This window comes from Colletotrichum destructivum, chromosome 4 (assembly GCF_034447905.1).
Source record: "Colletotrichum destructivum chromosome 4, complete sequence".
Lineage (NCBI taxonomy): Eukaryota > Fungi > Ascomycota > Sordariomycetes > Glomerellales > Glomerellaceae > Colletotrichum > Colletotrichum destructivum.
Window position 1 is genome coordinate 1,291,074 of NC_085899.1, and position 27,466 is coordinate 1,318,539.

At 55.1% G+C, this 27,466-nt stretch overlaps 6 protein-coding genes across 6 annotated transcripts; 3 read left to right on the forward strand and 3 right to left on the reverse strand.

Moving 5' to 3' along the window:
• The first annotated feature begins 6,876 nt into the window (after positions 1–6,876).
• Positions 6,877–8,283, forward strand: CDEST_06313 (uncharacterized protein). The gene has a single exon (XM_062922472.1). The coding sequence runs from the start codon at positions 7,532–7,534 to the stop codon at positions 7,940–7,942; it is 411 nt and encodes a 136-aa protein (XP_062778523.1). The 5' UTR covers positions 6,877–7,531; the 3' UTR covers positions 7,943–8,283.
• Positions 8,284–9,525: 1,242 nt separating this feature from the next.
• On the reverse strand, positions 9,526–11,410 carry CDEST_06314 (Putative mitochondrial carrier domain superfamily). The gene is made up of 3 exons (XM_062922473.1): positions 10,765–11,410; positions 9,923–10,595; positions 9,526–9,859 (listed from the first exon to the last, which is right to left on the reverse strand). Exons 1-3 carry the CDS (start codon positions 10,988–10,990, stop codon positions 9,805–9,807), a joined length of 954 nt encoding a protein of 317 aa, XP_062778524.1. The 5' UTR covers positions 10,991–11,410; the 3' UTR covers positions 9,526–9,804.
• A 1,584-nt stretch (positions 11,411–12,994) lies between these two features.
• CDEST_06315 (Putative citrate synthase) lies at positions 12,995–15,112 on the reverse strand. The gene is made up of 5 exons (XM_062922474.1): positions 14,930–15,112; positions 14,775–14,839; positions 14,516–14,709; positions 13,711–14,454; positions 12,995–13,648 (listed from the first exon to the last, which is right to left on the reverse strand). The coding sequence occupies exons 1-5, from the start codon at positions 15,035–15,037 to the stop codon at positions 13,350–13,352; spliced, it is 1,410 nt and encodes a 469-aa protein (XP_062778525.1). The 5' UTR covers positions 15,038–15,112; the 3' UTR covers positions 12,995–13,349.
• A 1,899-nt stretch (positions 15,113–17,011) lies between these two features.
• On the forward strand, positions 17,012–21,212 carry CDEST_06316 (Putative RNA recognition motif domain, CID domain, RNA-binding domain superfamily). Its single transcript, XM_062922475.1, has 6 exons — positions 17,012–18,027; positions 18,106–18,351; positions 18,610–18,718; positions 18,810–20,061; positions 20,119–20,305; positions 20,356–21,212. The coding sequence occupies exons 1-6, from the start codon at positions 17,902–17,904 to the stop codon at positions 20,800–20,802; spliced, it is 2,367 nt and encodes a 788-aa protein (XP_062778526.1). The 5' UTR covers positions 17,012–17,901; the 3' UTR covers positions 20,803–21,212.
• A 1,037-nt stretch (positions 21,213–22,249) lies between these two features.
• Positions 22,250–23,394, forward strand: CDEST_06317 (Putative PITH domain-containing protein). The gene is made up of 2 exons (XM_062922476.1): positions 22,250–22,732; positions 22,977–23,394. Exons 1-2 carry the CDS (start codon positions 22,482–22,484, stop codon positions 23,389–23,391), a joined length of 666 nt encoding a protein of 221 aa, XP_062778527.1. The 5' UTR covers positions 22,250–22,481; the 3' UTR covers positions 23,392–23,394.
• A 1-nt stretch (position 23,395) lies between these two features.
• Positions 23,396–27,411, reverse strand: CDEST_06318 (Putative RNA polymerase I-specific transcription initiation factor RRN6). Its single transcript, XM_062922477.1, has 3 exons — positions 26,968–27,411; positions 24,905–26,918; positions 23,396–24,851 (listed from the first exon to the last, which is right to left on the reverse strand). Exons 1-3 carry the CDS (start codon positions 27,086–27,088, stop codon positions 23,657–23,659), a joined length of 3,330 nt encoding a protein of 1,109 aa, XP_062778528.1. The 5' UTR covers positions 27,089–27,411; the 3' UTR covers positions 23,396–23,656.
• Positions 27,412–27,466: the final 55 nt, after the last annotated feature.

Sequence of the window (27,466 nt, forward strand, 5' to 3'; positions counted from 1 at the left end):
TTTACCAATAGTTGATGAATCACGGACCAGAGATGGTGCTGAGTCGGGATTGCCCTGATCCAACTGTACTGAACCCCTTCTCCTCGGCTCATCTGTCACGAGTCGAGAAGGAGCGCTCGCCTCTACGTCATAGCGACTGGGGCTTTTCCCACTCGATGACTTTTCTCTTACGGATACTCAGTCATGGTCGCCGCTCCGGCCGATCCGTACCATCAGACGCACCGCTTTCGCACCGACCGCCGACCGTGGCACCGTGGCTAATCGACGCCTTCTTCACAACCCACCCGCTGCAGCTGGCCTAAGCTTTGTGGGTATCCCAGGTCGATCTGCGCTACCAGGTTTCTCCGTACCAGGCACCGCCTGTCACCAACAGAATCAAGAAAATCATGAAAAAACCCCCCCAATTCTCCTTCGCCTTGTGATCGAGGCCGTGTCGGTCAACTTTCGGCCTCGCCGTTATGGAGGCCGGGGTGGTCTACTTGGGCATTTTAGCTCCCCAAAACGCTGGACGTCCGAACCGCTTGGCCGTTTGCTTGTTCGGTTGACAGCCACACAATTGAAATGCCTAGCTCTGCCGAATTCGCCGATGCTGAAACCGCTCACCGAGAATAATGCAAGCACGGTCGACGCGGCTACTTCCCCCATCCCACCCTCCCAGACCTTGCCATGGGCGTCAGACGCCCGGGCCCATCTGAAGCCCAGGCTTACCATGACTTCTGGACCAGATGCCAGACCCTCACCCAAAGGACATGCTTTGGGAAACCTGGATGGTTGAGGCCTGGAGAAAATTCGCCCTAGCTGGCCATAGCTCGCGATTGTCCTCGTGAGCTCTCGTGGAGACTCTCGGCACTCGCTCACCGTCTTTGTCCCCTCGTTCTCGTTAGCAAAGAGGCAACGCTGAGTCGGCAGAGACGAGCCATTTCAAATCTCGCCATTGGATTGGATGGCTTGCCACTCGGTTACCTTTCATCTTGGCGGTATTCCTGCACTGCTGCACCACTACACACCATTACGCTCCTGGTTCCTCGTTCCCCCGATTTCTGTCCCCTTCGAATCGCGCTCTCTCAACTCTGCACTGTGCCTCCGCTCCCGTATCCTGAGAGTGCGGGGATTTGACGGGCCTGATTTTCCCGCATTTGATGCAAAGCTGCCGACGCCTTGTTCGGCTGCCATAGGGGTCTTCATGACCCCCTTCCGAGTCAGTCAACTCTGGTGAAGTATGAGAATGTTGGGGGTCCGTAAGAAGTCAGGAACCTGGGGTTTGGGCGAGTAAAGGGCTACAGAACTTTGAAGGATCGGCAGTGTGGCACTGACGCTCTCTTGGAGGGGAATATTGAACCCCAAGGTCTTGGCCAGCACCTACAGATTCTTGAGGCCTTGAACGTCCCCTAACCTCTTACGAGGGTTCGAGATAACGTCCTGTCTGGTGAGTGCGATCAGCATTACTACTTGTATTCGCATATCGAGCTAGACAGCACATAAGACGATTCCGGTCCTCCTCCACAACGCAGGTTCACAATTGCAAGTAACGAGACGCAGGGACCGGGCGTAAAAGAACCTCGTCGCGCTACGTCTCGAGATCCAGACCAACTGTCAGGTTATCGGACATGGTCACACGCACCGCCGCTCTCGCCGGCACAAGGCACATATATATACCGATCCTCGGCGCCGGTTCCCAGGTTGTCTACCTGTATTCATAGCTGGATCAGGGTCGGCTTACAGCGTTTGTGTCGATTGCTATGGATGGGCGACAAGGTGTTTCATCGGGTCCTGGATCCGATGTGCCATTCGGCGGGGAACGTGGAAATAGAGGACGGTGCAACGGCCTCACAATACAACAGTCGGCAATAGAAGTGGGTTCAGAAAGGCATTACAGGTCTTCGTCGTGACGGGGCTTTCTTGTTCTGTCAAGACACGACGCAGCAAATGCCTACAGGAATGAAGTGCCTAGGGCGAACATGGCTTTATCATCGCTAGAGGAGGGTGGAAGCCTGCCTATCAGTTGGGGCACGGCTGGCATGCGCTCACTCATTTGTGACCCGTCTATAGCCATGAACCCTGGCATCCTCGGACATTAAGCTGTGGGTGAAATGGATACTTTCACGTTTGTTTACACCCCCCATCCCATCACCAACGGGGGTGGGCCAGCAGCATGCGCCCAGATAGGGTTTGGTCTGGAGCTCATGTCAAATTTCGATTCGGGTTGATGAGCTGAAGTCGATTGTGAGTCTGCCGATTTGCCGCTTCATTCTACCCGATTGAAATTGCTCAATGCATTCCTCCTCCACGTCAGACGTCATCCAGAGTCGCACGCAGAAGGGTTCCAACAGCCCGAGAGCGAATTGGAGGGAGACTTGCTCTTTTGGGGACTGCGACAGTGCAGTGCACGCGCTGCTTCGCGGGCAGTGCTCTGTACAGTATAGCACAGCAATCGACGACGAATAACTGCGTCTGGATGGCATCGTACCTGATGGTTTACGTCTAGCTGCAGCTGCGAGCCAAGGCGCCTCAAGGTGTTCCGGGAGAAGACATAGAATGTTGCGACCTGCAACCTGGGTCGGCGGTTCGTCGTGCAGCGTCGAGTAGGTGCAACTTGACTCGCCCCGACTCGCTACCGCGCAGCATCTCACATTCACCCAGCTATCTAATTTGGCTACGCGACGTCAAGGACCATGGCAGCATCGCATCGAGGACGGCACGTTGGGGTTGCAGATTCCCGAGAGCCTGAAACGAATCAATGAAGGTGAAACTTGGACAGCAAGCTTTGCTTCTGGCCAACGTAAATTTTTGTTGTCAATAAACAGGTCCGATGGCAGACAAAGTTGTATTGTGTTTACTGTTTGGCTATTGAGATCGGGATGTTGAGGGGCGGTGGGAGCCGACACACAGGGCAACCCGGACGAGGCTGGGATGGGCCAGGTTTGCTTCAGTCGTACGAGAAACCAACGGCAGGAAATATCTCGTGACAATTCACACGGCACTTCGTCATCAAGCGGTGAGGATTCGCTCGTCTTGACCCCAACTCCCTGTGAGTCGTGACGGCGCCGTGTGGAGCTGCCGTTGACTAACGATTACGGGCCGTTTCCTGCTGTGGTCCGTCGGCATGGGCCATGGCCAATGGCTCTTGCTGCTCAATGTGATCATGGGATCATGGTACCATGGTAAGATGGGGAACGGGACGAGTCAGTAGCTACAATGCCGGCCGGGAATAGGCCCGGTTCCTGTGCGGCATGCCGCGGTTTCCTGAGCCTTGTGCCCTTGCCAAGTTGCTGCCCTTGGGCTTGACTCCCGTGTCGAGGACCCCATCGTGAAGACACTAGGCCTGGCTGGCTCCGTTCATCAGTCGGAAGGGTTCAGTCGGATTCCATGAAGTGTATCTGTAGGGGACGGCGATTGGTTTGCCAGTCCGCACCTAGTCCAGACACGGAGCCGAACCATATTCTGGCGCTGCTTGGCTGGATGGAGCTCGCGTTAGATTGGGCCCATTGGGGGTCTCCATCTTCCCGACTTGAGCCGCGGCAATCCTGCAGGTGTCCCAGTCTTGCACTGAACAAGAACAGGACGCTAACGGAGCTTCACTGACAACAATAACAACCAACTCATTAGCGGGCAAAGAGAAGAAGGAGCTCTCGCGTCGTTGAACTCGTCGCGTTTTCGTTCTCCACATTCCTCCCACGATGCAGCCAGCACGCCAACAGACTGTGCTGCATTGCAGACTGCAGCCCAGCACATACCCTCTCGCCGTTGGTTGGTACATGACACGCATTCGCTTACCCACCCCGGCTTCTAGAAGGAAATTTCAGGGCGGATTACGGCGGCAGCGGAGAGGGACGAGGGATGACCGCTGCGGTCGCCGATTGCGATCACCCAACAGTGCCAATCTGCCATCCTGCCATTGATTCATAGACGGGACGGACGCCGCCCGGCTGGTGTCTGTGTGCCCACCAGAGAGGGGAGGCGACCGGTCGGTCAATGTGTGTGCGCGGGTGTGTTGTTGTTATTGTTGTTGTTGATGTTTTTCTGTCGTGATTTAGGTACACTCGACAGGTGTTAGTGGGCTGCTGTCTCGGCTCACCATGGCAACAAGAGTGGAAGGCATCTCTGACTGTTGTGACACCGGCTTACCTCACCTGGGCCTAGCGGCAGGACGTTCTTGGGTCTCACTTACTGATACGACAGGGGTCGTCATGCGACGTCGTATCATTCTTTTCACTCTTTCAACCCTCTCTTGTTCGAGGATGGGCTCCCTGCAATACATGCTGCGCACCTGTCCGACCACCAACTCGAAATGCGTAGGTACGGAGCAGGCCAAGCCCACCCACCAGCAAATTGGCAACATTGGCGCATTGGCATGTGCTGATGCAGTGGGAGGAATAATCTGGACAAGCTTCGCCCAAGGAAAAAACCCTTCTGATCCCACCAAGCAAGCGAGTGCGCTCAAAGCAAAAGAAAGCTACCTAGGCAGAGAGACATCGCTCCCCCACGTGCTTTCCGTCCCCCCCCTGCGCTGGCAGGTCAGTGGAACAAACTGCACAGCCGACCCGTTCGTCTGTTCTGAGGTTTCTCGCAGCTGTTTGAATCATTGGCCCGCGTGGCATTCTGTCCGACGCGAACGGCCCGATTCATGCTCTTCCATATGCTCCTTGATGCCGACGCGTTTCGAGTTTCACTGATATTGCGGGGTGGGGGAGGGTGTGACCTCTTGTACACACCAGATGGTTGTTGGCATAGCTGGGATGGCATGTAAGTACACACAGTGCCTCCCGGTGCAAATTTGCAGAGAAGGACCAGCACCAAGATGTTTTTTCATCTGATGGTTTGATCCGCCGCCGTAGAGCAGTCTGTGCATTTGTATTTACATTTGCCATTTCCTGTTTCCCTCTCTTCGCCTTTTTTTCCTTTCTCAAATGGGGGGTTTTTTTGTCGTTGTTTTGGCCACGTTTTCTGGGCGAAGAGCCGAGATACCCCCTTCGAGGCTGTGATATTTTTTCTTTTCTCTTTTCCCATCCCCCCCCCTCTTACAGCCTTTCCCCTTATTGTATGAGAGGAATTAATCATGAAGGTCAGATCAACCCCAACTGGGCCAATTGAAAAACAGATTGTGTCCGACCTCGACAACTGGGTCGAGTAAGTGCAGGCTTCTGAGTTATGCCGTCTATTCTCCCCTTCCACTTACCTTTGTGCTTGAACTTGGAATCGGACGGATCTGGACGCCACTCGATGAAGGATGTGTTGGGATGTCATGGGCTGCGGGGTCGATCAGCGAGTGGCGAAGCGTCGTCTTCGTTTCTTCCGTCCAATGCTGAAGGCTCCTGGAGTTCAACGTCTGACCTTGTTGGGTTGTCTGCCTCGCAGTTTGGAGGAGGGGAAAAGAAGGGTTCTTTTCGGCGCACCTGACTACACTTCATTGGCTTGTGGCTACGAAGGTTCGGAGGGGGCATGGACGCTCTCGTATTTTTTGACTTTGTGGCTTTGTGCAGGCTGCTAGATGGGAGGGAAGAGGAGTCAGCCTCAGTCAGGCAGGGTTGTGGAAGGGATATCGGATAGCCCAAGGATTTTTGGTCACGGTAGGCGACGGCGATGTGATATGCTGGCGTGAGGGAGTGGTTGTGGGGGGGGTCTATGGATCATGGGGCTGGAGTTGCGGCTGGTTTGATGACGACGACGACGACGACGACGGTAGTGTATGTAGTTAACTAAGGCTCAAAGTTCAAAGTTGAGGCTCGATTGAAGAACCTGAGTTCAATGTTTTGCTTTCTGCAGAGCCTCCTTTTGGTCCCGAATGGGTGGGTTGGCTCTTCCTTGTGAGAGAATGATATCACCTTCATGATGTTGGCTGGAAAGCGTTCGTTCTTGAACAGCTGGCCGATGACGACATCCTCTTGGAGGGAGAGAACAGGGAATGTCTTCTGGGGACGCTACTCTGGGATGAGAATCACATCTTGCATTTCCAAGGGGGTCGTGGGGTAACGTTTGGTTGTGGTGAGCTGTTTTCCAAAAAGAAAAGGCCGGAGACGGCTGAGTGCCAGTTATTTGGGGGTGTTTTGTCAACCGTGCTTAGTTCTAGAAGTGTGTTGTCCACAGGAGAGGCATTAAGAGGAAGATAGCGAGGAAACCATCCTTTTATGGACCTGGCGGTTGCACTCTGATAGATTCCAAAAGGACCAGGCCGTAAATTGAGTTCATGAACTGTGTATCAAGGCTGTCAACAAGGTATAATTAAAAGCGTGTCTAAGATGTTCTACATGGGCAGATGTTGGCATGTCGTTCAAGAGACATGTGTTTGGTCGACTTGCACACAAGGTAGCATTTTTCCGTGAAAGCTCCTCCACCCGGTGCCCCTGATTCCGCGCCGGAGAGACCGGTGGCCTCGGAATCGAGGAAGAAACTCGGCCGACCTCGAGTAGAGTGAAGTAATCGCACTTCAGAACCAGCCATCTAGTACCTCTAGTCTCCAACGGCTCGTTGGACAAGTTCGAAGAACGGACGAACAAAGCTTAGGGGCAGCGGACACTGCCGCCCGTTGATAGACACACTATAGTCGGGTTCTTCAAGCGTCAGTCCAACCAACCCTCTCTCGGGCATGGAGCGTTCCCCTATGTATGTTTTGCAATTCTCTAGCCAAGATTCGCGGTTGTATTGGCTTTTGTCGCATCATTTTTCGTCGAGTCCTTCTAGCAGAGAATGTCTGTTCTCGCTAAGCAACAGTCATCAAACATGTGACAGATCTGTTCCTCCACGACATCGCTTCTTGATTCTCGACCTCTATGGTTGTCCGGTACCGGCTGGTCTCTGCACCGAGCTACCTTGGCGGCGAGATATGTGGGCTCTGCAATTTCCTCCATGATGATTTTCGAGCAAGAACCTCGACGACAGCCGCTTCCTTCTTCCCAGTCTGCTGCCGGGCGAAACTCTCATCGGCTGGAAAGAAGGCAATATCGTCAGATTCTCACGCCTTGTTGACACTTAAACTTCAGCGAGAAAACATTTCATTCGAAATTGTCGCTGCTCCGTCCATGATGAAGCGTCCTTCTCCCAATAGTTCCCCCTTTTGGTGGGACCATATCCGTGAGCGTCGAAGAAAGACCAGTCATTCGAATTGTCTCGAACCGGCCGAGCTGTCGTTTTGCGGCGCTCGCGATAGAGAGGTTCTTACACCGTCGGTCTTTTGCACCGGGCTGGCCAGACAAACTCTTTAGCAAGCATGATACGTCGATAGTGCCGCAACGGTATCTTTTACCATACACCTGGATGGAGCAGGTTGAGCCTCTTGTCGGCTCTCCAGCCCTCTCACGGCCAGAGGCAAGCCTGCCTATTTCTATCAGCACATCCCCCAAGTTTCAGTCAGTCCTCTTCTGCCTTCTGTTTACTGCCGTAGTCAAGGCCTCGTCGTTCGCCGCAAGACCATCCACGAAGCCTCCGAGTACTATCGTCCCGAGGCCGTCCACGCCAAACCTACCCAATTTATTATCATTCTGCCAACCCTCCCGCAATTTTTCTCCTCCCCAAAACTCAGAACCCAAAACTGAAGATGAAGTTCTCCTTCACCGCCCTCCTCGTCCTGATCGCCAGCACCTTCACCGAGGCAAAGCCGCACAAGGCCCCCATGCTCGGCTTGGAGGGCCCCCAGTTGTGGGAAAAGTCCCAGTGTGACCTCACCCGCTGGCCCTCGTCCCCGCTGCCGAGCCTCACGCACAGTTACCACATCACGTCCGTCATCGACGAGAACACCGCCCGCCTCTGTGGCCGGCTCTGGCACAACCTCAGCCGCTTCAGCTCGTGCGGCGCCATCACCAGACCGTGGTGCGAGGACAACAGCTCCGAGGCCGGGGTGAGGCGTATCAACTGGGGCTTCACCCTGACGATGCTCTGCGACCCCGGCTGCGTCGAGTCGGCCTGGTTTGAAGCCACCAGGAATAGATACGGCGGTATCAACTGCTAAGTTCACCAAACTGTGTTTTGCTTTTGAGTTGGCTTCAGTTGTCGGGGATGGGGGCAAAAGTAAGGGTTTGGTTTGATCCGTTGTGGATTAAACTTGCTGGCTGTCGAGGTGCTGTTTACAAATGCGTGGTATAATGGGAAAGGCTATCCATCAAGGATGCCATGGAAGTGTTGCGCAAACGATCTCTATTGTTATATGGATCTACTCTTGTCAAAAGATCTTGTTCTTCCTCTAAAGGTCTCGTATCAGTTCTCATTCCGAATACTAAGGAGGGATGAGCGACACTGACAATGGTCAACATTATTCACCGCTGAGGAGTATAAGGTTCTCCGATAGTCCGTGGCAAGCCTAGGCTAGTCAATAAGAAAGAGACACGGATTTTGCAACGGCTATCGGTATTCGTGAAACCGAAAAACGTAAATCGATGACCCGCTCTATGGGAAACAGCCGAACTGGTAGCTTCTTCAAAATAGTTCCGCTGCAGCAAATCGCCAGTGGGGCCGGAAAGACCAGGAATAAGCAAATCGGACACAAGGTCTGGCTAGAAGGGGATATGGTTGTAGCTATGAAAAGTATTTCAAGCGCCTCCGGTTGTATTGGACCTCTTGTGCACAAACATGGCCTGTGATTAGTTTGGTGTAGTCACCTCCTTCCGGCTCCGAGTGTTTGGCACAATCCAGAGTCGTCTGGCTTTCGTCGACCTCGTCCTTCTTCATCAATTCGAAAAAAAAAGGGTTACGAACAAGCTACAGGAAGACAACTTTCTGTACAAAATTACAGTTCTGTTGACCGTCGTTTTGTTCTGTTGTCTCAAACATGGCCGTAAGTTCTAACCCAGGACTTGGGTTTGAATTGAACCTCAACCACTGAATTCTGCTTATGAGTCCGTCTTCGACTACATTGTAACCAATTCTCCATGGGGAGAGGTACTGCTGATTAAGTACAAAACTCGCCATCCACGACTATCTCACTGAAAACACTCATTTCTCCCGTACACGTGCCTCAATTCTTTCCCCACAACATCTCAATCTTATGGAGACCCCTTCACATAGTCTCAGTCAGCAATCATGTTCTTTCCCACTGATGGACAGCTGGATGTTACGCAATTAAGAACAAGTGAGCTTGACGTTTGAGGACAACAACAATTTATGGTCTTGCCTACGACAGAAACACCCAAAGCCAAGAACAAGCGGAGCAGTGTCACAACAAAAACACTCAAGACTCCGTATAAGGTCCATAGTTTGCCATGGCCCCCAATCTTCCTGCCCCGTTTGATTGACATGTCGCCAACGCAGAGAGCATTTGTCCTGTCCTGTCCCATTGACCAAACAAGCGTTGAACCACGTCCCGCCCAATATATGTTTCATCGGGAAACAACCCCCACCCTAGCGCAGCGCGCGGCTAGTTTAGCCCCGTTGAGCTATTGCCGGCCGTGTCCGAACTCTTCAACGCTCGGCCGGCCCGGGAGCCACTTACTTGACATCGACCGGACGCCAACGGGGCCACTTTTGCTCCGGATCAGATATTGCCACAGTCGACACTATCTGGCGACACCGTCACACGGCAACAAACGTCACAGGAAATTGCAACTGGAAACTGGTTCATGGATCATTCGTCTATAGCACCAAGAGCGCAAGGCGCATGCTGCAGCGTTACATCTCTAGAACAGAAATCAAATAAATAGATGCAGACGCGAGGCCCCGGGATTTCACTCGCACGGGGTTATGGCGGGGATCATCTGTGGTATTGAGGAAGCCGCAGCAGCTCCCCCATACGGAGTCCGCCTCCGACCCTTTTTCGCCAACCGGCCCAATCCCCTTTTCCAGGCATGGATCTAGAATACCCGTTGTGACGCCATTTGTTTAATGCTTAGCCGTGACCTTGTCTCCGGTGAGCTTCTCGACGTAAGTCTTCGCCCTATAGTGTCACCTTGGTTAATATCGTTTACTTATGAGTGGAAGACCGGCGGGAGTGACTCACATATCACCCAAAGCAACCATGCAAATCGTCTGCCAAACGCCGAGACCAATGCGGGGAGCAACACCGCGGTAGAGACCCGAGATACCGTTGGTGGAGTAAATGTAGCGGAAAGTGTTGCCGACCGTCATCTTCTTCGGGCGGTTGGTGTCCTCCTTCTTGGACTGCATCTCGACACGGATGACCTCGATGGGCTGGTTCCAGGCGGACAGACCACCACCGAGACCAGACGCGAGGATCTTCTCCCAGGCGCCGAGCTTCTCGCCCTCCTTCTTGCCGGTGAAGTCACGGATACCCTGCTCGGCCAGACGGGAGAGACCGAAACGAGAACCCCAGTTGGTCATCTGACGGATGGCAACGGCGTTGACACCCTTATTAATGCCCTTGATACCCTCCTTACGGTAGATGTCCATGAAAGTGGCGAAGGTGCTGGGGGGCTTGACGCCCGTGGAGGCCAGCTTGTGCTTGGTAATCTCAACCGTCTTCATGCAAGTGCAGAAACCCATGGTAGCATAGGCCTGGGCGACACCACCAGTGATACCACCAATGATACCACCGCCGAATTCGGAGGCACCAGCATTGCGGGCGTAGTACTCGGCTTCAGAGGCGACGAAGAGCAAGACGGCGCCCTTGGTGGAGGCTTCAATCCAGGCCCAAGGGATGAGACCCTGGTAGACTGCAAGGGAAGAGTGTCAGCCGATTCCGTTTGTTTGTGACGAATGTTATCTCGAGCGGACATCTGCCAACGGGGGAGATGGCTCGTCGGCGTCGCACCGATTCACAGTTCGAGGCGTCGATTGGGACAGATTGTATCATTTCCAGAACAGGGGCAGATGGGTACTCACAGCCAAGGACACCTCCACGTCCCCAAATGCGGCCCAGGGCAGTGCCAAAACCGTCGCCACGGTTGGCAGCCATGGTGGTCTTGACGACCTCGAGCGGCTGGCCGAGAGTGGTGACCTCGAACATGTTGAGACCGGCGCCCAAAAGCAGGTTGGAGAACTTGACGGGCTTCTTCTCCAGCCTCTGGGGCTCCCCGATGGGGGCGGGCATAGTGGCGACGGCAACCATGGCTTTCTGCTACTTGTTGATGACGGAAAGGGGCCCTGACCAAGGGAAGAGGGTGCTTCTTCGCGGGGGGATGCAAGGTGTAGTTGATTTAATGGGGTACGGGGTAAGCCGCGGGAGAGTGCTTGGGAATGGAGCCGGGAGAGAGCTCGAGAATGGGGAATGCGCGGTAGGTTGCGGGATAAAGGTTGATGACCTCGGATACCGAGCTGGATTGGCGAGTATGTCTCGGAGGAAGACCGAGGCTTAGGAGACGGTTGTGGTAGGGGGAAAGGTGTTCGTTCGAAGAAATAGGCGACGGGATTGGCCTGAGTCGGGGGGAGCAGGCTCTCTTGGGTGGACAGCAGTAGTGTACGGAGAATAAGGAGAAACAGAAGGGGACGTCTCCGTGGACGAGCGAGCGAGGGAGAAGGCGCCTTTTGCACGTGGGAATTGGGGGAACCGGGTGGGTTTGAGAAAGGGAACAGTGAGCCAGGGGGGTGTTCCGCCGGTGCTGCGTAGCTCCCCAATCGTTTGGTCTCAGGGCGGGCCTTGCAGCTTGCTTGAGCCGGGTTGGGGTTGGACTCGGAAGATAGACAAAACAGCATGGGCATTGATTGTCAATGATTGCATACCTACCTGCACCTCGTTGGTTGGCTTCCTTTGAGGCCAGAAAGCAAGCAGTCTCCGGCCCAATGGTTGCGACAACGTAGGTAAGCTTGGCCGGGGGCGCTTGGGGTGGTTCACCCTTGGTACTTTGTATCTTCATGGACGGCTGTTGAGACGGCCGCGAGGGAATGTGACCAAGTGAGACGGTGCGGTCGACCTTGGGATGGCGCCGTCCGTATGGACACTACTGTCTCTATTACTTCAATCTATAAGACGAGACTCCCTTTCCTTCTCCCTGTGCGTGTCTGTATTCGCTTCCCGGGAGTGTCGCCATACACAATGCGTAATTGACAGAGAAAAGGTCGGCCAAGACCAGTTCCAGCCTTTGCTCACGGTTGTCGCGTACCAGTCCGATATCCGAAATTCAATCTGATGCCAGCCTAATCCGAAAAAAAGGACGAGAACTATCAAGAAACCAGTCTGCTGTCGCTACCTTCTGTTCCCTCACCTCTCATCTCTCCTCACCTCAGCCGGGAGATCAGCCCAAGCTCACAGAGCTCTCCCTCAGCTTTGAGAAAAACAAAAAAAGGGTCCGCTGGCCGCGCATCTCCCCCCAGCAATGATCACTGAATGGTCCGTGGGCTATCCGCAACCACACCAGAACGGGCACTAGGACGGCCAGCCTGTAGCTCCTGCTCAACCCTCCCCAACAGCTCCAGCCTTGTCCCCATCTGGAGAGCTCAACGCAAAATTCCGTGGGGATGTTCCGGACTGCAAAGCCTCAACCGGACCCTCTACAGCAATCCTCTGCCTCCCTGCTCCATTTCCCTCTCTTTCCCAATCGGCCACTCATTAACACTCACTTATTGGAACCCCCCCCCCTTACTTTTTGTTTTGTTTTTGTTTTATGCCTCCTGCTCATGTCTAGCTGAAGCATTACCTTGCTCGCCTTGCTCGCGCCTCACATTTACACATTTACAGTGTCTGCTTGCTACCGTCTAAAAGGTCACCCACCACCCCCCCTGCATCATGCGGCGCATCCCTCGGCGGGCCCGTCGCTGTAATTGTTTCTCCTTTCAGAAGAGTCGCATCCTCTACCGCAGGTCCGCAGCCTTCTTTGCCCACTCCGTCGGACTTCAATTGGGGTGTCTGCGCTCACTATATCGAAAGGGCGAATAAGCTAACATGACGTGGGTATGGATGGCTCCAGCTTACTAAGTTACTGTGAACACTTTTTTTTTTTGAAATGACACGAACTACTGGTGTGCGCGTGCCTGCAGCAGCCCGACTCCAAGCTTGCGTAGCCCGCGCCCAAACAGCGTGGCCGTGGCGTGTGCATGACTCTTGATCTGACAAACACGAGAACTCACTATCGGCAATTGTTTCCTCTGCGTCTCGTCGCATCTCCGTCTCCTTCACCGTGCGCTGTGGTCTTCACGAACAGACGTCGTCCGAGTTGTCAAGGGAATGAACTTCAGATGTAAACTTCAAATTCGTTAAGGTGTATTCCGGACGCAAGCCTGCCTCGGCAAATGGGAACTAAAACAACCCAGAAATTCCCGGTAAAAGCAGCCCTTCTCGATATTGTACAAGCGCAGTGCATCGTATCGCCCGGAGCCTTTCTAGCCACTCCGACTGAAACAACACACTGCCTTCCATGTCTATTGTTGATCGCTCGGGCGACCCTGCTGCCTTTTCCGCGCACGCAACTTTACTCGCGTCCGCCATCTGCTCCCTGTTTTCCGCACTCCAATTTCCTACTTCGCCTACACACTTAAAGCTTCTTGGCGAGCTCGGCCCACTTGGCAGTGGAGAAGGACTTGGGGCGCTCGATGGGCGCGCCAAGGGCGCGGTCGATGATGAGCTGGGGAAGGACACCGATGGCGCGGGAGACACCGAAGAGGACGGTGTAGTAGTTGGCCTCGGTGAGACCGTAGTACTGGAGGAGGACACCAGAGTGGGCATCGACGTTGGGGAAGGGGTTCTTGGTCTTGCCGTGCTCGGTGAGGACCTTGGGGGCGATCTTGTAGACCTGGCTGACGAGCTGGAACATGGGGTCGTTGGGCATCTTCTCTGTGCGGTTGTCAGTTTCCTTCCACGGCTTTGTTCATTATCAAGACATGGGGGGCACATACCCTGAGCGAACTTGCGCTGGGCCGAGTAGCGGGGGTCGGTCTTGCGGAGGACGGCGTGGCCGTAACCGGGGACGACGCGGCCAGCGTTCAGCGTGGACCAGAGGTAGTCGGTGATGGCCTTGTCGCTAAGGTCATCGCCAACGGACTTCTTCATCTCGGTGAGCCAGTTGAGGACCTCCTGGTTGGCCAGGCCGTGGAGAGGGCCGGCCAGACCGTTGAGACCAGCGGCAACGGACAGGAAGGGGGAGGACAGAGCACTGCCGACCAAGTGGGTGGTGTGGGCAGAGACGTTGCCACCCTCGTGGTCCGTGTGGATGGTCAGGTAGAGACGGAGGAGCTCAATGAAGTCGGTGTTGTTACCGAAGCCGAGCTGGTTGGCGAAGTTGAACGAGTAGTCCTTGTCCTTCTGGACGGGGGCGACCTTGCCGCCCTTGAAGACGTTCTGATAGATGCGAGCGGCAATGGTGGGCAGCTTGGCAATCAGGTCCATGGAGTCCTCAAAGGTGTATCCCCAGTAGTCCTTCTTGTTGACACCCTTGGCGTAGGCCTTGGCGAACGACGAGGTGTGCTCGAGGGCGGTGACGGCCAGCGAGAACTGGGCCATGGGGTGAAGGTCGGTGGGGCAGTGGTCGATGAGCTCCTCGACGAACTTGGGGATGTCGGAGCGGGCGGCCCACTCGGCGGACAGGTCGCGGACCTGCTGCTCGGTAGGGACCTCACCGGTCAGGAGAAGCCAGAAGAGACCTGGTCATCATCGTCAGCACCAATGAATGACGGAAAAGAAGATCGCGAAACCCAGACTTACCCTCAGGAAGAGGCTCCTTGCCACCGGGAGCCTTGGGGAGGAGCTCCTGGCACTCAGGGATGGTCTTGCCGCGGAAACGAATACCCTCCTCGGCGTCAAGGACGGAACCCTCCCAGACGAGGCACTTGATGCCACGGGCACCACCGTAGACCTGGTCGAGAGTGACCTTGTCGATGACCTTGGAGCCATGCTCTCTGCGACAGCGAGATTAGCGGATGTCGAGGTTTGCGACAAGGCAGCTCAATGGACCACAACTCACTTTCTCAGAGCCTTGACCTCCTCAATCTTCTCGGGGAGGAGCTCAGCGAAGCGCTCCTTCAAGGTCTATATGCGAACGTGTCAGCTTCACGCGATACCCGAGGTTGGGGTGCCCGGCCAAACGGGGGTGGTACGACGGGAAGGCGGCTGGCTTACCTGGTTCTTGGAAGAGTAGCAGCGGGCAGCGTTGAAAGCAGACACCTTGAAAGGGGAGGCTCTGAGGGAGGTCCTCAGAGCAGAGGAGGAAAGACGCGCTACAGACATTGTGAGAGTTTCGTGAGGCTTCGGATACTGGTGAAGGTGGAAGGTCGAAAAGGAGGGAAAGAAAAAAGCCGCAGGTGATGGTAGAAAAAATATGAAGCAAAGGCGCTCTTGGACCGGGGGTCCTCTCGGGGGTCACGTCACAGATGTGTCCGGGACTACCTACCAACAAAGTACAGTACCTACCCCAGCGGGCATACGGGTTGTTACGGTGAGGTACACACGCTAGCTATACTGGCGCCAAAGGTACATCTGGCACACCCGGTTGTCCTGTAGCACCCCCAACGCCCGTTCAAGTCTAACCATGGAATTTTCCCTCGAGCTCCCCCAAAGTTCCAGCTTGCCCAGAACCCAGCGGCTGCAGGTCGAGGCCAAACTGCAGAATATTCAACGCCATAGCGCAGTATTTGCGCCGGTATGCGGAAATTGAGTGAGAGGCTCAGCCGCCATCCGGCACTCCGTTGACCTCCCTTGAGGCAGGGAGGTCTTGATCCGCTGGGACGGAAAACCTCTCTACCTCACCGTCGATACCTCAGCCCAGAGGTACTAGGTAGGTAGGTATAGAAAAGGCCACGAGGGTGAAAGCAAACGCCCGGAGAGACGAGCAACCCGCGAAAAAGATACGTACCGGGAAAGGTGCAAGATACATCCCCCAACCGCGACTCCAGTCAATCTGTCCTGTCAATCTTGGGATCTCACCTCTGCTGGTTTTGCTTAATATGTCCCCGTCTTTTTTTTATACGTATCTTTTGGTCCCACTGTGAAAAATCACGTCCAGCCGCGATGTGAGACTCGAGTCCAACATTCGCTCCAGTCTCCAGTTTTGTCTCCCGTATCCAGTGCCCCGTTCTCGAGCGCGAAAAGCCGAGATGGATGGATGTCTGGGCGGCTTCTCTCGGAGTACCCGCTCTTCGTCCGAAGTTCGGAATGCCTGCTTCGTGTACCACGACATTGCAGACTTGACTTTGAGAGCGTACTGATAGGTATTTGTAGCCAAAAAGCGTCTCATGGCGAGACTGGAAGGTCACCGGATGGCGGGTATGACGACGGCGCCCGTGTTTAGGATGTCGGCCCGGTCACAACGCGTTCGGATTCAACCCTCCTCTGGAGTAAAGAACAGGGCACCGCTTGTGCCTGTCTCAATCATGTCGTGAACTCCGTAGCATCATAGGGGCATCGCAGAAGTCAATTGACGACCTGAGAGCAACTCAACGCTCTCCTCCGAGCCCGCCTCGCCCGTCTCCCGCCAGCTCCGAGCTTTCGCGGCCCGCCGCAGGTCTACTGTAGAAACAGTAGCCAATAGAGGCCACGGATGCAGTAGACCCTGTCACCCTCCTGCCTGTCTGGGACGACACTTCCAACCCTGGCAGAGCTCGACCGCCTCATCCGAGGATGCTCATCTTGGCCAGGGCGAGTGTTCCGTTCGTCCACAGCCAAGGCGGTTGACGATGTTTTCCGGCCATCGCTTAACGGCGTTGTAATCGCATGTTGCGATACGAATAGTAGCTGATGCTGGGTGAGTAGGATACTGTCCCAAATTTCTGTTTGGTGCGCGGAGCGTGAAGCACTTCGCAATTCTCGCAGTACTCCGGGGGGCTTTCACTTGGGAGTTGCTGTGTTGCTGGGGAACAGCCTTCTGCTTCGGACAGTAAACAATCTGTGACGGTGCGGATACAAGAGAGCTCCGTCGTCAACGAAGACTCGCCTACCCGCTAATGTCCGCCCCGGTGTCGCAAACTTGTCGAAGGGAGCTCTGACCAATCCAAGTGCTAAGCACAGAAGTATTTCCCGTTATTTCCACGTTTTCGCATCTGCTCGACGTCGCGGTAGAACGTCGGCCCAGGAACCGTCATCTCGCTACGAAAAAGGTCATCGAGCTGATTTAGTGCCTCAGGCATGAGAGCTCGATCGTGTGACAAGCACATCCATCTTTCCATTGGCCATTGTGCCGAAAATAAAGCGGTAATCACTGACGCAACTACCACCTGCCATCTGCCATGCCCGAGGCTGTTTCTGGGAGGGGCCAGCAGCTGCTTCCATGCACTGTCCAAAGATGTCACGCCTCCCATCCCGTCTCCACTTCTGAAATTCTTCTTTTCCAACCACACATCATCACCACTCTCCCTCACTACCTTAACCTGTGTCTGGAACAACTGACATACATCCAGCGCGAGCCTGCATTACCATCCGCCCTAAGCCCAGGATAATTCATTTCATCGAGACTGCCATCGTACTTTGAAGAGGATCGTAATCTCCTTCGAGGATCGCACAGGTTCCATCGTGGGTGAAGCCACACAAGAAGAAAAAAAGGAAAAAAGTAGTAGTCCTGGCGACGACTCCTGCCATTTGAAAGATCTCCTCTGTGACCTTGGACGACTCGTCAAAAGGCGTCGCGCGCTCTGTTCGTCCCAGTAGAGAGTCATCCAAAAACCCAGACTCGATTTATTCGTACATTTAGAGGTGTTGTTCTGCAACATTCGGGATTCTCCTGCCTGCGGTCCGTAAAACAAACCAAATCGCAACAGCTGTTGATCGAGGGAAAGAGCGACCGACCGAGCCGTACCTGTCTGTTGTTTCCTCCCCATGGGACCGACTGTGGCACCTTCCTCGCGTTGACTCCTTCCTCTTTCTGGACCTCGCGTACCTCCCTTCCTCCTGCGCGACCAGTAAACCGCACCTCGCGCAGTCCTTCTTTTCCCCACAGGTCGCAAAGGTGAAAGCACTTCTCGCTTTCCTTGCTGCGCACCGTCTCGCCCCTCCTACCTTCTTCTCCCACTCGTACTTCGCAACAAAACACCATCTGAAGAAAGCCACACCGCCATCGCCATCGCCATCGCCATTGCCGTATTTGCGCCTCGGCCTGCAAGATGGCTACTGCTGCCCCTGTCGTGGAGCTTGAAGCCGCTCTCAAGGCAATCTCAGACTACAAGGCTCCTGGCGTTACAGGCACTCGCATTGCTGCTATGACCAGCATCTGTGTTCAAAATGTTCAGGTACGATACGATATTTGACTCGCCATTGCATCTCAAGTGGCCTGGTGAAGACTAACCTTTATTTTTCTTCTCCCACAGTATGAGTCGGTCCTCATTCAGAAGTTGTTCACCTACCTCAAGATGGCAACCCCTCCCTACAAGCTTGGCATTCTTTATGTTGTCGACTCGGTGATCCGCAAGTGGCGTGAACAGGCTCTGTTCCATAAGCAGACAACCGACGAGAACGCTGCAGATGGCACTTATGGTGCTGGCGTGTACCGACTGACTACGCTTATGCCTAGCCTCATCAATGATGTGCTTCGAATTTTGCCTGATGGCTACCAGGTATGTATTAAATCCTGGACTACCAATGTCCTTTGTTACAATCTTCCCCCTTGCGCTCCTTGTGGCAGCACAACATCAACTGTCAACCAAATTCATGCCACTAGCCAGTCTTTTATCTTTTACCACTGTCTTACCTGGGACGCAAAGATAGACAGGACTACAGCGAACCCTGTATCTGCACTCAAGCATATCCTGTCTACCTATTTTTAGCATGCTACTTACCTAGGTGATTTACTTACAATGCTTTGCTTTCTGTAGGACAAACTGAATAAGTTGCTGGAGATTTGGCACAAGGGCGGCACTTTCCCACCTGAGATGATAGAGTCATTCCAGTACAAGCTGGATATTACGCTTGTTCCTGCTCCAGGTATGTACTCCTATCTACATCTCAAGTGCTGGCTTTCATCCTTTCGTCTGCCAACTTCAACAGACACATACTGACTCCTTTGATTGCCCAGTCCTGTCCTACACGCCGGAGGGTAGCCCCCCTCCAGACCTGGTCGAGCGGATGGGCTACAACAGACCAGTGGCTGCGCCCTCTGCCCCTGCCCAGATGTCTGCGCCAGACGCCACCAATATCCTGGCCAAACTACAGAAGCTCGCGAAAGCCTCGCAAGAGCAGAGTCTGAACAGCATCCAGAATCAGACTCATGGACGGCCTCATGATGGCGGCCACAACCAGACTTATGGGCAGCCTCAGCATGAAGGTCAGAATCGCCACAACAGCCAGGGTCATGATAACGGCCAACCCCATAATCTTGCCCAGCCCCAGATTCCTGTCCAGGCCCAGAGCAACTCGCAGGTCCCGTCTCCTCTGCAGGAGCTGCTCTCCAAAATCTCGACTTTCGGCCAGTCGCAGCCGCAGCCGCAGCCGCAGCCGCAGCCGTCGGTCCCTTCCATGAACTCTCAGCAGTCCTCTTACTCCATGGCTCCCTTGTCTGGCGGCATCTCTGCTGCGCTAGCTCCGGCTCCGGCTCCACTGCCCTTCCCCCAGCTCCAGCCTCAGCCTGGTGGCATGCAGTTTCCGGGCCTTCCTCAGATGTCTCAAATGCCTCAGTTGCCGCAGATCCCTCAATGGCCGCAGATGCCGCAGATGCCGCAGATGCCGCAGATTCCCCAGACTACCCAGTCCCTCGCTGGTGTCCCTCCCACCGCAGTCGATCAAATGACGATGTTTCAGACGCTTCTCAACCAGGGTATCAGCGCTGAACACTTGGCCGCTATGATCGCCGCGGTCAACGGCGGTCAGAGCGGTGCTGCTCCCGTTGCGCCTCCTGTTTCTGTGGCCCCAACCGTGACTGCTGCGCAGAACTACTACACCTCGGGACAGGGATATGGCGGCTCTGCTCAGCTCTACGGCAACTCTGACCAGCATCGGTACAATGACCGCGCGCGATCCCCGGACCGACTCCAGGGTCGCTCTCGTTCGAGATCGCCCGGCCGCCACTGGGACCAGCGCGGATCTTCGCGAGACCCCCGTGAGAATGGCGCTGATTATGGTCGTCGCTCTCCCGACCGAGGCCGTCACAATAGTAGAGACAGCCGCCGAGGCAGCGACTACCGTCAACGTAGTCCGCCTCCGAGCCGCGATGGCGGCCGCAGCAACAGTTCTCGTCACGGTTCGAGCGATAAGTGGATCGACTATGATCAATCTCTCCCTGAGGGCCATATCAAGGTTCTTAGCAGAACCCTCTTCGTCGGAGGTCTCAAGTAAGGACTGCTCGGCACGTGTATTGTTCGCGGTAGTAGTGACTAACAAAACAATAGTGGTATGCCAGAGCGTCAGATTCGCGATATCTTCAGCCGTTACGGCCAAGTTCAGACGGTCATCATTAACAAAGAGGGACGTCATGCCTTCGTGAAGATGACAAACCGCCCCGACGCTGCCCGTGCCAAGGCGGCCATGGAGAAACTGGCTGAACAGCGAAGACGTGGTGGTACCCCGCCGCTCCGAGTAAGTAACACAATTCATTCCGCTGAACCATTCTAACAAACAGTGTGCAGGTCAGATGGGGCGTGGGCTATGGTCCTCGTGATGCTTGCAACTATGGCAAAGGCGTCAGTGTCATCCTGATCGATGTGCTCACCGACGCAGACCGCAAGTGGATGTTCACCGCTGAGTATGGCGGCACTGGCGGCAAGCCCCTCACGTCGGGCATGGTGGTCGAGGAGCCTGACATCGAGATTGGCGCTGGCGTATCTTCCAAGGCCATCAGCAAGCACATGAAGACGGACAAGAGCGGTAACAACGGTCCTCGTTCTACCCGTAGCGGACGCGATGCCAGCCGTGATGACCCTGGCCACTGGCAAAGTGGCCGCAAAGATGCCAAAGTCTCTGGAGCCAACGCCCAGCCGCTTCCCCAGCAGTTCCCATTTGGTATCGGTACCTTGCCCAACGGCATGCCTGCGTACCCTCCTGGCTTCGCGTTCCCCGCCTCCAAGGGCAACTAAATCTCTTTTGGTTCTCTCACGTCCTTAAACCCTTGTATATAGGACGGATACCAGGATTGATCTGTATTTTGGCGTCTTTGGGCCTCTCGACTTCTTCGGATTGGCCTGCCATGACTCACGGCACGATTCACGGCTGTGCATTCACGCGGCGTTCACTTGGCGGAAATGGTAAACGGACTGGAAAGGGGAAATACCCGCATCAAAAGCATTGAACTTGCATTGGAGAAATGGGATGCGAGCTCACTTTGGGCATCCACAGAAACGATATATCACCGGACTTTGGGTCATGAGGGTTGGTAACCAGACTCTGGGTCTTAGTAGACTACTGCCTCACTCATGACCTGGCTGTAATGTAACTTGGCCTTGATAGAAAGGACTCACCTGGTCTATAACAATTTCGTATGATGATGTTCCTTGTATGTGATTGTTGGATGCAATATATGCTTGACTTTTACCTGCCCTTCAGTCGTCTAGCGCCCTTCAAGGACTCAGTCAGTATCTTTGGCAGCGCAATTGTCGACGGCGTGATATCTGCAACAGGGGAGTTTGAGAAAAAGACCATATCCTAGACCCCTCAACTGTCGTTAATTTTAAAAAGGAAACCACGAGATGGATTTGGTGCTGTACTCCATACAAGTTGTGGTACCAACTTTACCAGGATTTCACTCACTTGCAGACTCCCTTGCATACATCGACTTGTCTTTGTCATTGGACTGTTAAATGGAGTATACTGCGACGACCACGTACTTTCCCAAGGACTGCGGGTTCAGAGTTCCAGCCAATGCAATCTTTGTTCTGCTTGCTGCAATAGAAAATGGCAAAGGATCTGCAACTCGTTTGGCTTCCTGGTGAAAGACAAATCGATCAGGCCAAGGATTAACGTCGAAAGGTGACGGGATATTCTCATGGCTATTATGAAGTGGAATAGTTGATCCTGTGGCACACATGACCTCTTCAAAGCTGTATGAAGGGCAGAAGCCCAACCAGAATGCTACTCAAGCCCAACCAACAAGCCAGGACACCAGGGTTTGAAAGAAGAAACGGAGATCCGGGGGCCTCCTGGGTCTGAACTCGAAATTGAGTATGATCGACTCCGCTTACGAAAGGGGGGCCAGTGTATGTTTAGGAACCCCTGCTTTCTGGCCACCAACGTCTATTTCGACATCGTGTAAGCCGAAATAAGGCAGAGACTTGCAGCCAACACCATCCCAAGGCCATCCGGGGCAGCTTTCTCTCGAGTAAGTATATCTGCCCCCTGATGTCATGCAAAACACCGTAGGAAGCGTTTTAAATGCTAACAAAAGTGTGCCAGGAAATATCGGTCTTGATAGTGGTCGTCGTCGGCCGTGGTGGAGGGTCGGCCAATCACGAGACCGGCCCCGAAGCTTCTGGGCGTGCCGAAAGTGGGGCCGTTTGTCACTTGGCTCTCGACTGCAAACGCTCAGCACTCATCGGCGAAGCGAAAACAGACTCTCCCTCTCATCCGCTCTCACCTCAGCTGTCTCCCTCATTCCTTGCGAGTTATAAACAAACCAATCGGGCAGAAGGACTCTGAAGCGACGGCTCATTCGGAGTTCAATCCTGAAGCTTCTTCCCAAGCTACCCCGCGAAGAGGTTCCCCTCGCCATATCATTCCAAACCCCACCACCACCACCACCACTATCATCACCATCGCCAAGATGTCTCACTGCCATGATGAGCACCACGGCCACCCCCACGGAGGCCACGACGAGCACGACCACTCGGATGACATCACGCCCGCCCTGCAGCACTCGCTCTATGGCCACGTCAACTTTGACGAGGTGACGGCCCTCAACGAGTCGCAGATCGGCAGCGCGCGCGCCGTTGTCAAGAAGACGTGGGCCGAGCGGCTTGACCCTGAGCCTGAAGTCGTGAGCGACGCGGACGAGCAGCTGCTGATCAATGTCCCGTGAGCTTACCCAGTCTTTCTCCTTTTCACACTACGTTACGTGTCTTTGGCTGTCGGTAGCACTTGAGGGGGCTCGCATTTTGTGATCTCATTTAGAGGGGGCTGCCACCCCTCATCTTAAGCATGTCATCAAACTTGCCATCATTGCACACCTCACTTGCGTACCATTCGTCAACACCGTCCTCACCCACGGCGTCCTTAACATTCATAAGCCAACACCCAAAGGCTAACAAAACATACCTAGCTTCACGGGCCAAGTGAAATTGCACGCCCTTCTCCTCCGCACCTCCGACTCCCCCTCCGCCCCGCGGACCCTCAAGCTCTTCGCCAATCGCGACGACCTTGACTTCGCCTCCGCCGAAGACGCCCACGCCACGCAGGAGTTCGAGCTCTCGCGCACCTCGCAGGTCCAGGAAATCCCCGTCAAGCGCGCCCTCTTCGGCCGCGTCCAGCGCCTCACGCTCTTCTTCGTCGACAACTTTGGCGACGGCGACGAGGACGAGACGCGCCTCGGCTACCTCGGCTTCAAGGGGGAGTGGATGCAGCTTGGCCGCGCGCCGACCAACATTCTCTACGAGGCGGCGGCGAACCCGAGTGATCACAAAATCAAGGGGACGGGGGTAAACGAGGTCGGCGGGGGGATCGGGGGACGCCAGTGAGGTGGGTTTCACTCGTGAAAGGGGCACAGCATCGGAAATGAGAGAGAGAGAAAGAGATAAGATCAGACGGTTCAAAAACGGCGGTTGATTCTTATTCATTGAGTTTGGAAAAGCTCATCCAAAAAACGGGGGGTATTGTGGTATCTCCAACACAGTCCAGCGCTTTACTTAGAAACAACATGGGTTGAAATACAAAACAAAATCGAACAAGGCTGCAAAGTCCCCTCGAGTTCTCGAAGGGAGAAAACAACAAAAACCGGATCTTTCAAAAGCCAGACTTTCTCTTCTTCTTCTTTCCTGGTGACCGCATCGCGTGCCGGCCAGACACGGGCTGCGATAGGACCTGTGGCACCTGCGACGAGAAGATGACCTGCGACGACGGCACCACCGGCGGCACCTGGCTCGATCCGATGACGGGCGGGGCCAGCTTAGGCAGCGGCTGCGTCGCCGGCGGTGGTACGCTCTCGGGGCCCGTCCCTGGCCCCGAATCCTCCCACTCGTCCTGCGTCCCGTACGTCTGCGAGGAGGTGGCCGCGGCAGAGGATCCGAGGAGCTGCGATCTGCGCTTGCGGCGGCGGGACTCGGCACGCTGGCGGCGCTCATTGATGACGTCGATGTGCTTCGTCGAGGAGGCGAGGACGGAGGAGACGTAGTCGTCGGCGCTGGCGCCGCGGGCGGTGGGCCAATACGCGAGCACCGAGTGCTGGCGGGTGGGCGGGTTCGTGACGTCGAGGTCTTCGGCGAGCATGCTGAGGCGTTGGAGCGCGGCGGACGGTGATGGGGCGCCAGTTGGCGGCGTATCGGCCTGAGAGGCATCCAGGGATTGAGAAAAAGTGCCCGAGGAGGGGAAGGGAAAGGGAATCGAGGAGGAGGGGGCGTAGGGAGATTGGGACCGGGCGCCTTTGGAGGGCGAGAAGGAGAGTCGCTGCCCGAAAGCCTGGCCGCGTTTGGTGGGCGAGAGTGAGATTCGTTGGCTGAACGGCTGGCTCAGCTTGGTTGGCGAAAGTGAGAGTCGTTGGCTCGATGACAACTGGTTTCGCTTAGCCGGAGACAGCGAGAAGCGCTGGCTCGATCGCTGGCTCGGCTGCTGAATTATTGGTTGAGGGGGCGGTTCAGGAACCCAGGTAGGAGGCTCACTTTCCTCGGTGGGAAGATTCGCGTCAAGGATCGCAACGCCAAAGAGGGAGCGGGCGATGGCCTCGGCCGTCTCGGCCAGGATGACATTGCGAGATTGTCGTGCTCCCTCTGGGAGGCCTGCTGGACCCCAAAGCTCCAAAAGTTGGTCACGGATATCCGCCAACGGAGCTGGCCTATCCCCGCGGCAGAGATACTGGTTGATGATGGGTTGAGCGACGATACGTTTGGTTTGGGAGCCGAGTAGTTCCTGAAAACGCGAGTCCCATGCGGCAACAGCCTCGTGGCTGATGGGAGGTGCTTCAAATGAGGGTTCGTACTCGTGTCTGGCACTGGTCAGTTACTGCATTCTGTGTGTATCGGTAGGAGTCAGGTTTACAAGGTGTGCAACGGAATGTAGCCGCCATCAGTCTCCAGACAGTTGGCGGCCGCCTCTTCAATGGCCTCAAAGATAGACAACGGCCCCTCGATAGTAGCGTGCTCCGATGCCATGATGACGGATTCGATGGAAACCGTGATCCGCGACATGAAGAAATCGAGGTTTTGGCTCCTTGGCCATCGTTGCTGTATTTGCTGAGAGTTTTTTTCTTGTTCGATCTTCATGAGCTCCTGGTATCGGTTGGCACGACACTGTACCAACTCGTCCATGTCGCCCAGTCCGTCAGGTACAATAAAGGTGTCCTCAAAGTGCTGCAGAAACTGCTTTCGCCTCTTGTTGTGTACCTGTCTCCGTCCATCTCTCGACCATTCGCGACTGTTGTCTGGAGGGACGACTTCGAGGGCTGGGACTGCCGAGATGGCAAGGAGGCTTCGGCTCAGGCTCAGGTCTCTGCCGAGAACGAAGAGTTGTTGAAACTGGACCTGTTGATCCATGTAGTTTGCCCCTGGCCCCTTGGGGGCTGCGGACGAGGTGGTGTGCAGGAATGCTGGTGCAGGCCATACAGTTTGTAGCTTTGGTGGGTTGTCACTGAGCCTTACTATGTGATGTTCGAACTGCGGCAGTCCTGTTTCCTCAGGGATGGAGAGCCAGTATACTCCGACCTCTGGCGACTTCTCTGAGTAGAGGTACAGTGCACACGTCTCATTGCCCGACCCATGGCCACCATGATGTACGGTCAGCCTTAAAGTGTCTGCGTCCGAGCCCCGAAGATGTGAAAAAGATTGGAGGACGGCAAGACTGTCGGATTTAGCAGTGGCTCCTCCCTGGGAGGATGTCTCGATCCAGAAAATATTTGAGCTCGTGAGTATGAACAACTGGCTTTGGTTCAGTGGGTTCGACTTCACGTCGAGAATGCGATCTGGTTCGTTGGGTCTGAGAATCGATAAACTCTCACGGAAAGACGGGTTCTTGATATCGACGACCTCAAATTTCGTGCGGTTCCACAGCAAGAGCTTCTTTGACCGTGCCGTCAGAGCAGCTAGGTCGTTGCCTGTATCAGGGTCTTGAACAGTCGGCACATCCCATAAATCGACCCCAGGACCTGCCGCGCCAATCCACAGCACGCCGTGGGGCTCCGGGCGGAAAGCCGGCGAGTCTTCGTCAGGAAGCTGCTCCGTAACGCCTAGCTGGATGTGGCCGCAATGCCGGAGTTTGGGTCGCATGCTGGCGGATCCCACCATATCTCGACCCTTGACATCCCAGACGCTGTAGTAGCCGCACTCATCTACGATGGCCAGTTGGGGTGGCTTTTTCTGAGACCCGTAGCTGAAAGATACATCAGAGTGAGCGAAGCCGCCAGTCTGCTCCGAGGTGATGGTGAGTACGGGCTTTGGGTTGATCCGAGACGGGCGTTCGATGGCCTTGTCGATCCCAGGCGGGCGTTCAGAAACTGGTACCTTGTGGTACTCGGGCTGGAGGATCGTGGTCGAAGTTCGTTTCTGTACCAGCAACCATCTCGTCGGCTCGAATCGTACTAAGCTCAGCGCGGCCTTGATCTGCAGAATTGGAGCACCATCGTGTGACCACAGCACCGATTCCTCCCGGTCGTGTTGATCAATGCTAAAGATTTGAAGCGCCGGGTTCTCGTTCTCACCCCAACGCCAGTCGATCTCGTCGATTTTGGATAAGCGCAGGAGCTCGCCCGACTCGCCGGCAGCCATGGCCACCACGGGGACCGGCGCGACCCGGGTGTGGTTGGTGACATCCGCCATCTGAGTGATGGCCAGCAATGGTTGAGTCGTGGGCGTGGCTTCGGGGCGCATGAGCCTGGTGAGATCTTCGGCCAGGAAGCTTGCGGCTTCGGAGCCGCCTATGAAGGCCTCCGGGTGGGCGTTAAACAGCCATCGTTGCTGCACTCGCTGAGAATCCCAAACCGTGGAGGAAGGTACTATTTCTGCGGACCTCGAGGCGGGAAAGAGTGATTCCGGAGGCTGAACGATGCGAAGGGCTTGAGCTACCTAATGTTAGTACTTTGGAAGCCGACTACGAGTGGGCCGGCTGACCTTGACCCGGAACACGGCTCGTGTGCAGCAGCGGCGGTCCATCCTGGAGACCTTCATGAGGCACGACGGTAATTCTCGGAGGGCCGTACAAGCGGCCGGTCTCTTCGCGTTCGTCAGCCATTAGACCCGTTAGTTTCCCGTAAGTCCAAGCGATATGTCCGTGAGAAAATGAGCATGTCGTGAGAGAGCGACGGCGTGTGCTTCATCATGCGAAGGAAGGGTGGAGGGAGCAGCCGAGACGGACTATTGGCAGTCGGGGACCATGTGGACGGACGGATTGGTCGGTGCCTGGCGAGACTGAGTGTCTTTGATGCAATAAAAGCAGCCGTTCAAGAAACAAGAGCCGACGACAGTCGAAGTAAATCCGAGCTCATGACGATAAAGCAAGATATGAGACAGTGAGGGACCGGATGAGGGAGGCCGGAGGCGATACTGGAAAGCAAAAAAGTTCGGTCAGTCGCGGCTGCACCGCAAAAAGAATGGACCCTCCACCCATTTC

What these genes read in the sequence shown, in the direction of transcription:
- CDEST_06313 (XM_062922472.1), top strand. Translation starts at nt 7,532, where the DNA reads ATGAAGTTCTCCTTCACCGCCCTCCTCGTCCTGATCGCCAGCACCTTC.
- CDEST_06314 (XM_062922473.1), bottom strand. Translation starts at nt 10,990, where the DNA reads ATGGTTGCCGTCGCCACTATGCCCGCCCCCATCGGGGAGCCCCAGAGG. An exon ending in ACGTGGAGGTGTCCTTGGCT is followed by an intron (nt 10,596 to 10,764) that starts GTGAGTACCCAT and finishes CTTCCCTTGCAG; the next exon opens with TCTACCAGGGTCTCATCCCT. An exon ending in ATGGTTGCTTTGGGTGATAT is followed by an intron (nt 9,860 to 9,922) that starts GTGAGTCACTCC and finishes GTGACACTATAG; the next exon opens with GGCGAAGACTTACGTCGAGA.
- CDEST_06315 (XM_062922474.1), bottom strand. Translation starts at nt 15,037, where the DNA reads ATGTCTGTAGCGCGTCTTTCCTCCTCTGCTCTGAGGACCTCCCTCAGA. An exon ending in GCTACTCTTCCAAGAACCAG is followed by an intron (nt 14,840 to 14,929) that starts GTAAGCCAGCCG and finishes GTTCGCATATAG; the next exon opens with ACCTTGAAGGAGCGCTTCGC. An exon ending in CCAGCGCAAGTTCGCTCAGG is followed by an intron (nt 13,649 to 13,710) that starts GTATGTGCCCCC and finishes ACAACCGCACAG; the next exon opens with AGAAGATGCCCAACGACCCC.
- CDEST_06316 (XM_062922475.1), top strand. Translation starts at nt 17,902, where the DNA reads ATGGCTACTGCTGCCCCTGTCGTGGAGCTTGAAGCCGCTCTCAAGGCA. An exon ending in TCTGTGTTCAAAATGTTCAG is followed by an intron (nt 18,028 to 18,105) that starts GTACGATACGAT and finishes CTTCTCCCACAG; the next exon opens with TATGAGTCGGTCCTCATTCA. An exon ending in TTTTGCCTGATGGCTACCAG is followed by an intron (nt 18,352 to 18,609) that starts GTATGTATTAAA and finishes TGCTTTCTGTAG; the next exon opens with GACAAACTGAATAAGTTGCT.
- CDEST_06317 (XM_062922476.1), top strand. Translation starts at nt 22,482, where the DNA reads ATGTCTCACTGCCATGATGAGCACCACGGCCACCCCCACGGAGGCCAC. An exon ending in CAGCTGCTGATCAATGTCCC is followed by an intron (nt 22,733 to 22,976) that starts GTGAGCTTACCC and finishes AAACATACCTAG; the next exon opens with CTTCACGGGCCAAGTGAAAT.
- CDEST_06318 (XM_062922477.1), bottom strand. Translation starts at nt 27,088, where the DNA reads ATGGCTGACGAACGCGAAGAGACCGGCCGCTTGTACGGCCCTCCGAGA. An exon ending in GAGCCGTGTTCCGGGTCAAG is followed by an intron (nt 26,919 to 26,967) that starts GTCAGCCGGCCC and finishes AACATTAGGTAG; the next exon opens with CTCAAGCCCTTCGCATCGTT. An exon ending in TACATTCCGTTGCACACCTT is followed by an intron (nt 24,852 to 24,904) that starts GTAAACCTGACT and finishes GACCAGTGCCAG; the next exon opens with ACACGAGTACGAACCCTCAT.